Source organism: Globicephala melas, chromosome 12, assembly GCF_963455315.2.
Source record: "Globicephala melas chromosome 12, mGloMel1.2, whole genome shotgun sequence".
Classification (NCBI taxonomy): Eukaryota; Metazoa; Chordata; class Mammalia; order Artiodactyla; family Delphinidae; genus Globicephala; species Globicephala melas.
In genome coordinates this window covers 74,538,613-74,553,832 of record NC_083325.1, presented here as the reverse complement: position 1 = coordinate 74,553,832, position 15,220 = coordinate 74,538,613, and the positions used below count along the sequence as shown (strand labels likewise).

Below are 15,220 nucleotides of genomic sequence, written 5' to 3'. Positions count from 1 at the left end.
TCTGCCAGCGGCCCGAGCAGATGTGTGGCACACTTTATTAACTCAAGTACCCACGAGTTGAAAATTTCATTAGTTTGAGGGGAGGGCTAAGTCCCATCCAGAGACCTGGTCTGGACAGATTCTTTGTGTCAACCTGACCCCTAGCAAAACGGATTATTGTTCTAAGTGAGACAAGTGACCTAATGTTCTGCCTGTTACGCACACATGGTCTGTAACCTTTTAAAATATGAGTGTGGGAAAACAGCGCATTCTGCCACATCCCTGACTGCAAATTCCTGACAGGTGGCAGCCGGGCTCTTAGCAACGCCACCAGGAGCCTGGAATTATCCAGGCCCCACGGTGCTTCCCTTAGGGCAGGTACAGGCCGGGTCCAGAGAAAGGAAGGGGGAACCTTGGCCTCCAGTGCTCCTGAGACAGACCAGGGTGCGGCCTTAGCCTGGGGCACAGGACGGACCCCTCCTAAGCTCCCTCACCCTGTGTCCTGCTTTCCAGAAGCACTGGGGGAGCTCTGCCAGGGAGCACGGGAGACTAGCAGGGGAGCGCCGGTTGGTTTGCTGTGTAAGAGAGTTTCCTAAGGCTCCGTGCTGGGTGCTGGGCGCAGCCACGTCCCTGCACAAACCCATCTGCTCACCTGCGTCTCCCGCCCCCATCTAAGTGACCTCATGTTCTACCTGTGAGGTGTCCATGGTCTGTATCCTTCCAAAACCCGAGTGTGGGGGGCACAGCACCTCCTGCCTCCTCTCTGACCACAGATTCCTGCCCAGTGGCAGCCGGGCCCTGGGGAAGAAAGGGCATGGTGAGTTCAGCATCTCCTGAGGTTCCCTAGCAAGGCCATGAACTGGGGCCCACGTGGACGTGGTGACCCCGCCGTGGCCTGGTGTGGTGGAGGCAACGGTCTGTCGGTCCGGAGGAGAGGATGGATGAACAACCAGTCGGGCAGTGGGTACGGTCTGCATTTCATGATGTGGCTGGAGTGGGGAGGCAGATCTGACCACGGGGCCCGCAGAGAAGGAATTGAGCAAGGCTTGTACAGGCAGAGGAGTGGGCGAGGTGGGGGCCTGGGAAGGAAGGCCACAAGGTGTTGGTCTTGGTTGGAGTTTCGGAGGTTCTGAGAGGTGGCTGTGATCATCTACGGTGTGCTTGCCCTGGACTGTGTTTCCGGCTCAGAGACAGGGCAGTTCCTGGGCAGAGAGAGATATCCATGTGGAGTCCTCGGCAACCTTTCTGGTGGCACTGAGTTCTCCAGTGGGGCCCGTCGAGGGCGTCCACCTGTTGACAATTTCAGCTTTGGTGGCTGCATGCCTGGAGACCTAGGCCACAGCCCCTAGGCCTGGGCTTGTCCCTCCCCAGAGGCTCTGTGACCTGGCCTCCCAGGGAGCTGGGGAGAGGGCGGCCATGGCCCCTACCTTCTGACAGACACAAAGCAGAGCTGGTTGTAAAAACTTAATTAAATGAAATATTTTAACAAGAAATTCCAAGAACAGAATGCCCTGCTCGTAAGCAAGCCCTCACAGAAATAAAAGATGACGGGAAGCGTGTGTTCTGTCCGACAAGAGAAAGTTTCTGCGGGAATCAAGATGGTGCAGAGAAGCAGCCTTGCTGGGCGGGCCGGTGAGCCAGGCCCGTTCCTGGGTCAGAGCCGGCAGGGGAGGGCTCAGCCCTCCGGGAGAGCCTGCACCATCCTTCACCCCATCAACACACGTTACTCAGCATCTCCTTGTGTGCCAGGCCGTGGGCAGGCTGAGTGTGCCATGCCTTCAGCGGGCACCGGTGTTTCCGTGCTCCTGTGAGAGGGATTTTTATAAGATGCAGAAATGGAGGCTCAGGGAAGTTACGTGACCTCCCAGACTTAGGTCAGAGGTGCGAGTGAGGATGAGCTGGGACCAGAACCCAGACCACTTGACTCCCAAGTCCAGTCTGCTTTCCACCTGACCTGCCCTTTCCACCACAAAGAAATTGCTGGCTGGCTGGAAGCACGGCCACTTCCAGGGCTGGGGTGTGTCGTCATTCCTTCTCTTGGGGGAGTACAACCAAGCTCTGTGCCCTCAGTGAGCTGAGGGGAGTAGGGAACCTCGTCCGTACTCTGAGAAGAGGGCCCCAGGCCGGTACTGCTGAGGTGTCACAGCGAGACCAGCCTGTGTCAGGCCCAGAGGACGCATCATACGATGGAGACAGTGGGGCTGCATTGTGGGCAGACAGGTAGTCAAGACTTAGGGAACTCAGGAGAGGGGGCCGGCGGAGCCCGCGCTCTAGGTGAGAGAGGAGGCTGGATCCGCTGACGGACTCCCCAGGGTAACCTTGCCCTCATGTATGTGCCGGTGATGATGACGTGGCAGGAAACACCTCCTGCCTCCGTGTCAGACTGGGACCTCTGTGAGGAAAATGCACCATATGTACAAACCAAGTGACCGGCCTGATTTCTCAATTGGATTTTTCCTAGAATAGAAGTATTTCTGTAACAGTAGAAACAAATCCTCCCTGATGTAACCTGGTATATTTACTGCACACTGTCTTCCAGTGCCTTCCAGTGGCCTCAGTAGGACGTGGCTGGGTACCACCCTGATTGAAGAAAACTCCATAAAACTCTGAAAACTGCGAAGAACATTCATTTTAGGGAGAATGTTTCATAGGATAAGAGGAAACTGCTTTACGAGAATCTTCCCATCAGATTCTCTTATATTGTACATTTCAAACATTCTTTGGCAACATCAGCTACTGAAATGTTATTTTAAAGACACTTATTTCCCTTTATTTTCCCTTCATTATTTAATTTATTTATGTGGCCGCGCCATGCGGCGTGTGGGATCGAACCTGTGCCTCCTGAAGTGGAAATGCAGAGTCTTAACCACTGGATCGCCAGGGAAGTCCCTCAGATATTCTTTGATTTGTCAAAGTGAACGCTCACATTTTCTTGGACCTAGTAAATGTGTAAAGTGAGTCAGGGATGTGATTGGCTTAGAAATCACCTTCCAATGTAAGTGACTATTTTGCAGCAGAAAAATCGCCTGCAAATTCTATCCTCTGCTCTCTCCTACCTGTTTCCTTCCCTTAGACACCAAAAGGGAATGCAGAGAATATTCTTTTTTTTTTTTTAAATTTTTAAAAAATTATTTATTTTTTATTTATTAATTTTGGCTGCGCTGGGTCTTCATTTCTGCACGCGGGCGTTCTCTAGTTGTGGTGAGTGGGAGCTACTCTTCATTGCAGTGCGTGGGCCTCTCACTGCAGTGACCTCTCTTGTTGCGGAGCACGGGCTCCAGGTGCGTGGGCTTCAGTAGTTGCGGCATGCAGGCTCAGTATTTGTGGCATGCAGGCTCAGTAGTTGTGGCTCACGGACTGTAGAGTGCAGGCTCAGTAGTTGTGGCGCACAGGCTTAGCGGCTCCGCGGCATGTGGGATCTTCCCGGACCCGGGCTCGAACCTGTGTCCCCTGCATTGGCAGGCGGATTGTTACCCACTGCACAACCTGGGAAGCCCCTGCAGAGAATATTCTATCAGGAACCTGCATCCACAGGACCTACCCCTCACAACAAAACCAACGCCTTGACTAAGTTTCCCCGTGCAAGGTTTTCATCTCACCCTCTCGGGAGAAGGCAGAAACACGTGGGGGCCTCTCGTTACCTATCTACCTTGTCCCAGGAAAACTGCGTGAAGAATTTTCGATAAACAGATTCTTTTAAAAACATGGTAGGATGAATCACTGCCCCATTTTATTTGTGAAAGGTAGGAAAAAAGTATTTTAAAGCCAGCTGCAGTTGGAGCCTGTTGGCCTAAGAGGAAGGCAAAATGTTTCCTGGTAAGAAGGCTGCTTGTTTTGTCTTAAAGGAAAATAGGTCGATGGGCGTTTGTTGGAAAACGGGAGGCCCCACTGCCTCCCCAGGAAGAGTCAAATCCTCCTGCCGTCCACAGTGACTGGAGTCTTCCTCTGTTGGGTGGGCAGGCGGGGTTTGGGGACCTGGGGAGAGTTGAAGGGGGAGGAGAAGAGAGCCCTAGAGAGATGGGAGCAGTTGGCTCACAGGACAGCCATGGGTTAGGGGACCTCGGGGAGGGGGTGTATGTGGGCTGGAGCTCAGTGGGTTGATTCCGATGTTAAAGAGGAGGGAGACCTTGGAGGCTGCATAATGTGGGCACATCCAGGCAGCCAGCACTTGGTTGCATAATGAGTTTTAGGTTTGTGCTCTGTGTATATGGATTTGCTCAAAGTGGGGCACGCCGTGGTCATACTGGACCCACAGGCTGTCAGTCCTGGGGGGACCATAGGAGGCAGGGTGACCTGTGCAGCGTCACAGAGCCAGCCAGGTCTGCAGCAGAGATGGAGCCAGGCCTCTTGACTGCCGTGGAGGGACTCCTCCAAGTAGAGGCTCTGCTTGCAGATGGAGACTGCCCCACTGGCCAGATGGAGGACTCCCGGGAGGCCAGATTTCCACTGGGGTTTCCCAGGACACGGTGGCCCTGTGGGGAGCATGGAGAAGCTAAGCGGCCGTGAGAGGAGGAGTGAGGAGTTGGGGTTGGTGTGTCCCACGTTTGGATTATCCCCGCCTCCGGTGTCACTGGGGAGTTGAGGCTTTACGTGCCTTCTGTCCTAGCCCCATGGCTTTGCCCCATACACAGACCTGAGGAGAGTTTGCATCTGTACCTGATACAGAATAAGACTCAGTCCTGCATGGCCTAGGAGACCTGTGAATGGGGAGGTGGGGTGCCAGGGCCGGGGAGGATAAAGCTGAGGTAAAAACACAGAATCTGGCCTGGGAGCAAGCACCCAGAGGGAAGGGAAGAAGGCAGTCCAGAGTATCAGGCTGCAGTCAGTGAAGGTGGCCTTCTGTTATCCATCACCCGGGGCATTAAGAGCCCTGACCAGAGGTCAAGGTAATAAAGCAGGCAGACGAAGTGATCTAAGACATCAGAGAAACGACGTACAATGGGAAATGCCACTAAAAATGGACCAAATGAACTGGCCTGATTAATTAAAATGCACACCCAGTCATCTTGGAGCAGAGGAAGTAGTGGTGGCTGTGTGGAGGCTGGGAAGGCAGCAGGTAGGTTGGAAGGGGGTTGGAGTTAGGAGGAGGCCAGTTTTTACTGGGGGGAGTGGGTGTGTGGAGGGGCAGTTCCAGGGCGGGTGTGGAGGAAAGAAGAGACACTTCAGCTTCCCACCACCCTGAGCAGCCCCTGGCAGCTCAGCCTCCTTGGAAGACATGGATGGTCTCTCCCCAAAGAGCCAACATCAGCCTTGTGGGTTTTCAGCCCCCTCCTTCTTCCATTCAAACCCTTTCGTGAGAGAAAAAGTCTACAAGTACGACTTCAGTGCAATGGTCACTCAGGCAGTCAACAAACAGCCCACAGCAGGGCTGAGTGGGTTGTCTCAGAGGAGTTCACAGAAGGGAATTGTTGTTTCACCAAACTCAGGGGATCCTCAAAAGAGGCTGGGACCTTCAAGCACCCAGCCACAAGGTGGAACGTAGAAGAAAACTGACAAAGTCTTAGTGGAAGCCCATTGCAATAGCCTGGTTGATTTCAGAATTTGGTCTGGGGCAGCATAGAACATGGGTCAATGCCAGCATGTGGCCTGGGTGTGCATCATAGGTGACCAGAGGTTTCAAGGACTAAGACCTATTATTTTCACATATATATATATATATATATATATACACACACATATATATATATATATTTTAAATCAAGTATAGTTAATTTACAATGTTGTATTGTTGTATTAGTTTCTGGTATACAGCAAAGTGATTCAGATATATATATATACACATACACACACATATATATCCTTTTTCATATTCTTTTCCATTGTGGTTTATTACAGGATATGGAATATAGTTCCCTGTTCTATATAATAGGACTTTGTTGTTTATCCATTCTATATATAATAGTTTGCATCTGCTAGTCCCAACCTCCTAATCCATCCTTCCCCTGTCCCCCTTCCCCCTTGACAACCACAGGTCTGTTCTTTACATCTGTGAGTCTGTTTCTGCTTCATGGACAAGTTCATTTGTGTCATATTTTAGACTCCACATAAAGGTGATATCATATGGTATTTGTCTTTCTCTGTCTGACTTACTTTGCTTAGTGTGATAATCTCTAGGTCCATCCATGTTGCTGCAAATGGCATTTCATTCCTTTTTATGGCTGAGTAATATTCCATTGTATATATATATACATATATATAGTACATATACAATATATATACACATTGTACATTGTGTGTGTGTATATATATATATATATATATACATACCACATTTTCTTTATCTGTTCATCTGTCAATGGACTTTTAAGTTGTTTCCATGTCTTAGCTATTGTATATAGTGCTGCTGTGAACACAGAAGTGCATGTATCTTTTTGAATTATATTCTGGATATATGCCCAGGAGTGGGATTGCTGGATCATATGGTAACTCTGTTTTTAGTTTTTTGAGGAACCTCCATACTGTTCTCCATAGTGGCTGCACCAATTTACATGGCAAACCAACAGTGTAGGAGGGTTCCCTTTTCTCCACACCCTCTCCAGCATTTGTTATTTGTAGACTTTTTAATGATGGCCATTCTGACCGGTGCGAGGTGTAGCTCGTTGTGGTTTTGCTTTGCTTTTCTCTAATAATTAGCGATGTTGAGCATCTTTTCATGTGCCTACTGGCCACCTTTATGTAAGAGCCATTTTTTGCTGAGGCTTGAAGGATTTTCCTAGGGAGAATTAAAAAGGATCAGTCATGGAGATAAGAAATAAAGTTTAGATAGTGAAGAGGACCAAGACTAATTCACTTTATCTGGAGTGCATGACTTTTGTGTTCCCATTTCGCAGATGTAGAAACTGAGGACTGAGAGGCAGAGTGACTCTCCCAGGACCCCACAACTAGTTTCCCTCTCTCCCTCCCTGCCCCCACTGTCCCCTGGGACCCTAGGGTTCCTGTGAGTCCTTCCCATCTGGGCCTCCCCCAGCCTCCCACTGCAGAGCCTTGTGCATTTCTGTGTCCTGAATGCTTAGGACAGTGCCTGGCCTAGGGAAGGGGCTTAATGAACAGCTGCTGAAGATATGAAATAATTTTCTTTTCAAAGAGGAGTTTGTCCATCCAAAAATCCCAGGCTGATGCCATAAAGAAAGGGAACCACAAATTAAATTAAGTACTTAATATTTGTCAGGCCCTTGCAGGTTTTCTTTTCTCTCTTTACATTTTTGAATAAAGTAAAAAATAATAATATATTTAAATTAATTAATAACATAATAAATGCCCCCAAACTCATCCAGCATGAGAGTGAAAGCATGACATAACTCACACCTACCTTTGTGTCCTCACCCATTGTGACAGTTAATTTTATGTGTCACCTTGACTGAGCCAAGGGATACCCAGTAGCTGGTAAACATTATTTCTGGGTGTGTCTGTAAGGTCACTTCCAGAAGAGATTAGCCCTTGAATTGGTAGACTGAGTAAAACAGATAGCAGTCACAATACTGGTGAGCACCAACCAATCTGTTGAGGCCTGGATAGAACAAAAGGCAGAGGAAGGGTGAATTTGCTCTTTCCTGAGCTGGGACGTCCATCTCCTCCTGCTCTCGGACATTACTGCTCCTGGTTCTTGGGCCTTTGGACTCTGACCAGGGCTCACACAATTGGCCCCCAGATTCTCAGGCCTTCAAACCCAGACACTGCTGGCTTGCCTGGTTCTCCAGGTTGCAGATGGTAGATCATGGGACTTCTTGGCCTCCATTTTCTAGACAATTCCTATAATAAATTTCCTGTTAAATCTGTTTCTGTGTGTGTGTGTGTGTGTGTGTGTGTATATATATACACACACACACATATATATATACATATATATGTATACACACACACACACACACTATTAATTCTGTTTCTCTGGAGAAGTCTGACCAATACACCCATCCTTCCCCTGTCTCTCTCCACCATACGGAACCTATTTTGAATCTTGAGTCTACCATTCCTTTCCTTTAAAACTATAATTCCAGAAAATAAATTGTTTGGTTTTAGTTGATTTTAACTTTATTAAAAGGGTATCATGCTGTGTTTAGTCTTCTGGGACTTACCTTCTTGCTCCATTTATGTTGGTAAAATTCCTCCACATGGTTGTGTGTAATTGTAATTATACTTCATTCGCTTTAACTTCTGTCAATACGATACATTCAATTAATCCACTTTCTGTGTGCCAGGTACTTCAGATACATTATTTCCTTTCACCTTCATTACAAGCCTATAATGTAAGAGGGAACCACCCTCTATTCCTGCTCAGAGTGCTTCAACCTGTTCTTTCATTATTCCCATTTGAAAGGTGAAACTAGAAAAATCAAGTAACTTTCCTGAGGTTATATAACTCATGAATGGTGAAGCCTGAATTTGGCTCCAGAGCTTAGCCTTCTTTTGAGAAGAGGGAAGTAGTGGCTGCCCCAGCTCAGCAAAATTACAGGCAGGACTCCGCCATCTTTCTACTGTTCTCTCCGTGAACTTCCCAGGCATCATGTAATTCCAGGAGTGTTCTAATGACCTCAGCTCCGATCCCTCTAGCCCAGCCCAGGTACAAGGCTCCTGGAGCTGTCCTGGACCTCACTGCTCTATAGGGGCCTAGGTGCCGGTCTGAGTGGGACCTGCTTGATGGAAGGGAAGAGAAGGAGTGGAGAGCCCACCTGAGGGGCCAGGGAGAACTGGGGAGCTGGGCTGCTGACTGAACTGCCCTTTCCTCAGGCTACTCTCTAGCTTACAGTCTGAACTGTGGATGCCTCTGCTCTCTGTGTGGTACTCATGCTGCACAGCTATGGCCCAGACACAGCTTAGAAGCAAGGGTGGGGACACAGGTCTACAGCTCACGGACCAGGCTACCTCCAAGGCCTGCGTTGTGTCTCTCACTTAAAACTGGGCCTCGGTGGTGCCAGTGGAGGGATAAAGTTGACACAAAGGTCAGAGCTCAGTGCCTAGTGCCTGGGTATCACTGACCCAAAGCACTGCTCAGACTCGGAGAAGGCGTGAGCCAGTCTGTACAGGAGAAGGGCAGGGCCCTCTCCTCCTAAAACGTGTGCACCTCCTACTCCACCAGCTTTTACGAGGCCCTGGAATGTTATTTGTTAGTGACCACCCAACCATCGCACCAAAAAATGGAGTGCTTGAAGGGAGTGCAGCTGACCTCTTAATGTGAAACAGCAAGACAAGGAGATGAGCTAAGAGGTAGGGTCTGTTTCTGCACATTTATCTCTGGTTTTTGGACACTTTTAGAGGGAACATCTGTTTGTCCACTCTGGCTCCCATGTTACAGGCCCCATTTGAGGGCCAGCTTGGCCCCTTCTCTGACTGAATGGGGACTAAGTCATAAATTAGAGCCAGAAGAGGGACCTAGAATGAGAAGTCAGAGGGGGTTTTGCTCATCTCACCAATAAAGTGCAATTGGGTTCCCCAACTGACCAGCCGCCAGGTGAAAAGCAAAGAGAACTGAGGGGGCTCCAAATGCACCTGGTGGTGCCCACTCTCAGTGGACCCAACGATCACAAGGTTTCTTCTGGGGACAGCACCACTGTCGAAGGCAGGACCTGGGAGTCAAACCAAAGCACAGCTTGATCACGCTTCCAGAGTTCCAGGGACCTGGGCTGGGCGCCATTATCTTATTTCTCCTTTGGTTTTAAACTTTGGATATTTGTTTTACGGGAGGAATAGCTGTGTTTATAGTAGTGCTTTCCGAGTCATCTCACAGTATGTTCTCAGGACACGTACATGTTGGCTCACTCTCAGGTCAATAGGCCAATTAATTGTACAAGAGGACAAACTTTGTTTTCTTGTTATGTTTCTAAAGGTACATATAAAGACATAAAATCAATACAATTGGTTAAAATTCCCCTTAGTCCCCATTCCTTTGGATGTTGTTCCTCTAGCCCACATTTCCAATTTAATATTGGAGATACTTCTGCTTGGACATACCACTGCAACTTGAAACTCACCATGCGATCCCACACTCCCTTTCCAGCTGTCACTGATCATCTGTGAGTCCATGCCTTACATTAATAGTCTACCCTCAACACGTTTCTCCTATTTCTAGTGATGCCCCATAGGTCTTCAAGTTACGCAGGTTCAAAATTTCGTAACTCTGAAGTCTGCTTTAGTCGTTCTTCCTTGTTTTCAGGTCACTCCAGCAACCCCTCCAATTTTTGGTTCCAGTGAATTTTCAAGGCAGCTCAGTTCTAATAGCTTTTGTACCCATCCCTTCTGTCCTAAACAGTCAGCCCCCTGGCTCTGTCTTATGTCCTCATGATGCTTCTTGTATCCAACCGGTCCTCACCATCTGCAGCACCTATGACTTGGCTCAGATGCTCAGCATCTTTTACTTGGACCTTGGAACAGCCTCATACCCAGATTCATCTCATTACAATTCATCCTGCAAGAGCTGCCATTATCAGTTTTCTTAAGTCACAACCCATAACACCCTCCTGTTCAAATACTTTCATTGGATGTCCTCTCCAGCCAAGAGAGTACCACCTTTCACTCCAGCTTTCAAGACCTCTGCTGCCTTTCCAGTCCTGTCTCCCCTTGACTTTTCTGTGCTTTGGCCACCTTCAAACACACCCATCTATCTTTATTTGCTATTTTCTTCTTCTAGAATGTCATTTCTCCCTTATCTCTTATTAAAGTCTATGTAACTTCAAGATCCATTTCAATGGTCTCCATGAAAACTTCTTGATTCTTATCCTTTCCTGTTATAAAGCCTTCATAGTACTTTGTTTATACCCATCACGCGACAACACATTCCACCTTTGATAAACAGATGGACAGACAGACATCCAGGAACTGTGTCTTGCTGATTTTTGTCTCCTCTGTAGAGCTTTTGTGCTTAGGACATAGAAGCATTTAATAAATGTTCACTAAACTGGCCAGTTCTCCTTGTCTCCATTCTCTCTCCTTGCCATAAACTTGTTTAAATAATCATCTAATAATAATAACACTTCGTTTCTACACAACATTAAAGGTTACAAAACGCTTTCACATTATTATTTCAACTGATTTTCATGGGACAGCCTTTCAAGGCAGGTAGGATAGATATTATCCTCATTTTGTAGATAAGAAAACTGAAGCTCACAGAGGGGAAATAAGATGCTCAAAGCTCCAAACAAGTAAGGAATGTAGCCACTAACTGAACCCAGAGAAGTATCCTGATATGTAGTGGAAGACCAAGGTAGAGGACAAGCAAAGTCCAAGCCCTGCCAAAGATCCCTTCTTCCAACTTTACTGAGCATGATAAAGATACTCTAAGCCAGCCAGGGGCACCTCGTATAAGGGATACCAGTCAGGGAACTGAACAGGTGGCACTGTGTGATTCTATGATCATTTTGAATTTGTGTCTATTTTTTCCTCCTCTCATGCCCCAGACACAGATATGGCCACGTGAGCACCAGAAAGCTTGGACTCCTCCTTTCCCTCCAAATTAAGCCATAATCCCAGGCCTCCTTTCAGTTTGAACACTCAGTAGATCCTTGCTACTCACAGCTCATCAGGGAAAGTCTCAGAGTTATGTCTGGAACCGCTCACATGCTGCTGTGGGACCTGGGCCTAATTTCTCCCCTTATCTCGCGCTTGGAACTGACCCCTTATCTACCCTCTCATTCATTCACTCAACTATCTGTCCATCCATCTACCCATCCACTCATCCATCCATCCATCCATCTATTGATTCATTAGCCAAAAGACTTTCTTTGAGCACCAGATCCATACATGTTCCACCTCCCTATGACTCTTTCTGGCTCCTCGGTTCTAGACAGGAGAATCCTGCTAAGGTACCAAGAGGCTATGTGTTTTCTTTTCCAGGTAATGCTTGTCCATTTTAAGAGTGGCCTTTACCAAGGGAATCTGAAGGCTTTATGAAAGAATGCTGCAGCTTGAAGGTATCTGGGGATAAAAAGGGCCTTTTCCAAACAGGTCTCATGTAGGACTTGGGGTGGTCTCCAATTTCCTATTCCCCAAAGGTCACACCCTTCCTTTGTCCTCCAGTGCCGCTGAAATGCAAGTTACCGCTGACCTTCCCGATGACATTAGGGACAGCTGGGCTGCACGGCTTCTCTGCAGCCTTCCCTCACCAGAGCTCATCCTGGATGCTCTGACTGGATGTTGCCAGTGTTTAAAATCAGAGTTTGAGGTGAGTGGATGTAGTAGGGGAAACGCTTGGGTTTTGATTACACTTAGGATTACTGGATATTAAGCTTGGAGAAATAAAGAAATTCAAGAGCATTAATGTATGCTTGGTCCCAGAAATGTTAGGAACCCATGTCCCAAGTCTCCTCTCCCACCCTTACTTCCCCTGCCACGAATGGATCCTGGCCGAGCCGCAGGGAGCCTTCTGGGATCCCTACTGCCATGAAGCCCTTGCCGTTAGGACTTCTTTCTTAGCCACTCCTTTTCCACTGCTGGCAGGTGAGTCAAATAAAGGGCCTGATGGTTCATCTCAGAGCCTAGCAGAGAGCCTTACCTGGCAAAAGCAGACTGGTTGGTGAGGAAGGTTGTGTGGCACATACTGAGATGCTCCTGTGGGTCAAATTATGTGAAAGCCTTTGCAAATAGTTGTTCATTCTCACTTGGCAAATACAGTCTCTGAGATCAGTTACTTTCTTCAAGGTGGCAAAGTGTTTCCCTCCCTAAATTCTCCTTTTCCCCTATCACTCAAAACAGTGTGTGTTCTAGAGGTTTTGAAATGCCAGACATTTGAATAAATTACCTCATTTCTCTATCTTTCAATATGAATGAGTCACATTGAGTGGTATGAGACACAGTAAAGAATTTATTTATTTGTTCTCGCTCTCCCAAAGTTTAGCAAAATAACTCAGATCCTGGTTTTCTTTAACTTGCAAAAAATGTCATTTCCCAGAGTTCAGAGACCCTCAGAGATCTGATGCCAGCTTCGATGCAGGTCCAGTTCATATGTGTTTCTGCTTGTAGTCAGCTCCCTGCTACAGGGCTGGCTGGTGGATGATTATATTAATACATACAGTTTGAATTTTTTCCCTACTATGTGGAAGTTTAATTGGAGCAGAAGAATAAATGAGAATTGCTATAAAAAATTAGAAGGTGATAGTAAACTCTCCTGGAGCAACCTTTATGTAGGGGCTCATGCCATTGACTGTGGCCAATTGTAGCTCTTTCAGTAACTCCATGATATATCTCAGAAACATGTGGTAGTTTTGAATGGACAGGTCAATCAATCTTTTGGACTCAGCAATGAATTTTTCATAGTAATCAGAGAGTTGGTCTGCAAAATCCTGTAGTTTATATGTGAACTGCTGGCGGTAATCAGAGATGATTTCCTTCACTGCAACAGCCCAGCTTTTAATTATTTCCTGAGCACTGGTAGAAAGCTCTGCAATCTTCTCTTTCCCTTTTCCATCTGCATCGGCAAGGATGCTCAGATATTCCTGGAAATCTTTCTGCACCAGTTGCTCAACCTGACTTGAGAGTTGGGAAGCAAAGCCAGCAGCACTGACAGTGTATTTGGAATGGAAGTCCTTAAGGACATCTACTAGCTTCTTGATCAGGTTGATGAACTTTTCTTCAAGTTCATAATATTTCACTGTCCAGCCAACCATACTTGGATCAAAATATTCTTTGCGAAGAGCCTGCACATACTGATGGAGCTGCTGTAACTCTTGAGAGGCTTCCTGAAGTTTGTTTTGAACAAGTTCATTAAACTCACCAAAGTTAGGACCTAGGTTTTCTTTCAGGAGTCTAAAAACAAATGAAATGAATGTGTCGAAGGTTGTGCTGATGTCGTGTTGGGTATCATTAATGAGATCAGTAAATTTCTTCTCCTTCAAGCGTTTAAGATCTTCTTCTATCTCTTGGAAAATGCGTTGTAGAAACCTCTTAAGATTACTTAGCATCTCTGTAGTCTTGACAGACTGGAGGTCACTAAGTGCCTTTTGGATCTCTTGTGATAAAGATTTCAACAGTTTTCCATACTCTGAGCCTATACCTATTAGTTGATAGTACACTGAATCAAAGGGAAATTTATTCTTTAGGTCCTTGATTAATTCAGATTTCTCCATCAGGTCTTGGAAATAGGAAAACAGTATTTCTAACCCACTATGGATCTTTGAATGTACCTGGGACAGTAGCTTACCTACTTTCTTCAGGACCGTAGTGTAGAGTTCGTCTTCAGTGTAGTTCCCGGCTCCTCCTGGGAGCTGGAATCTGGTGGACTTCAGGAAATCAATGAACGAGTCAATCACACGGTTCACTGTCACATTGTATTCCTGAGTAACTCCTATTAAGCTGTCAAACACCTTCTTCTGGAGTCTCTGGAAACCACTGTGGTCCTCCTGAGCCAACAGTTCCTGGTACAGACTCTTGGCCGTGTCCTTCCACTGCTGGTAGGTTCTAGTGGTGCCTCTGGCTATCCTTTGGAGCCCCACGTCCACCTCATCAATCTGCCTCACGGCCCCTTGATACACCTGCTCAGCGCTGTTCTGCAAACCTCTTCTCAGTTTTAAAGAAGCATCTCTCAGATCGAGTCCCGTGTACTCCTGGTGGTACTTGTTGACATAGTCATAAGAGGCCCCCATGGCCTTGGGCATATTGTCTTTGAGAGAGCTTAGCAATTCAGACACTGCTTCTTCTTCCCAGTTAGCTTTAATCTGAACTTCATCATCCGATTCCGGGGCTCTCATCTCAATTTTGACTATGTTGAGTGTTTTATCTGGAGAGGACTAAAACCAGCAAAAAAGGATGAAAAGAACATGTTTTCAATTATCTTGATTTCATAGTATACTACACTAAAACTTCATTAGCAGTTAAAAGTAAAGATCAGAGGATCTTTCATATTCTGATGGGGATTTATCTTTCATATGTCAGTTCATGTGTTTGTCTTACGGTTAAACAAATACACTCTTGTTAATTCCTCTTTAACACATGCCCCAGAAAGGACAAAATTATGTAAGGCATTTACACAGTAACATTTAACATTCAGGCCTTTCTAGGCCTGAAGATCAGAAGAGGACAAGGAGGAAAAGAACGGGGAGAGAAACACAGGGAAAGACTAATTCAGAGAAAGGAGAAGTAACAAAAAAGAAAAAAGTCCAGGGCCCACCGAGCAGAGACCTAGAAGCCCAATATCAGGGGCCATCCATCCTCTAAGCCTGTGATAAACTTTAGTGACAGAACCCGATTATTTTCTCTCCTCTACTGATGGCATCTTTGATTGGGCCCTGGCAGAGCCCAATGAGAGAAACCTGGCATA

General features: G+C 46.8%; 1 protein-coding gene across 1 annotated transcript in view; it reads right to left on the bottom strand.

Annotated features, from left to right (window-relative positions):
• Positions 1 to 13,049: 13,049 nt before the first annotated feature.
• Positions 13,050 to 15,220, bottom strand: part of APOB (apolipoprotein B) — a 39,054-nt gene continuing 36,883 nt past the window's right edge. The window contains exon 29 of the mRNA XM_030858310.2: positions 13,050 to 14,690. Coding sequence (XP_030714170.1) covers positions 13,050 to 14,690 — 1,641 coding nt within the window. The remainder of the gene's footprint in view (positions 14,691 to 15,220) is intronic.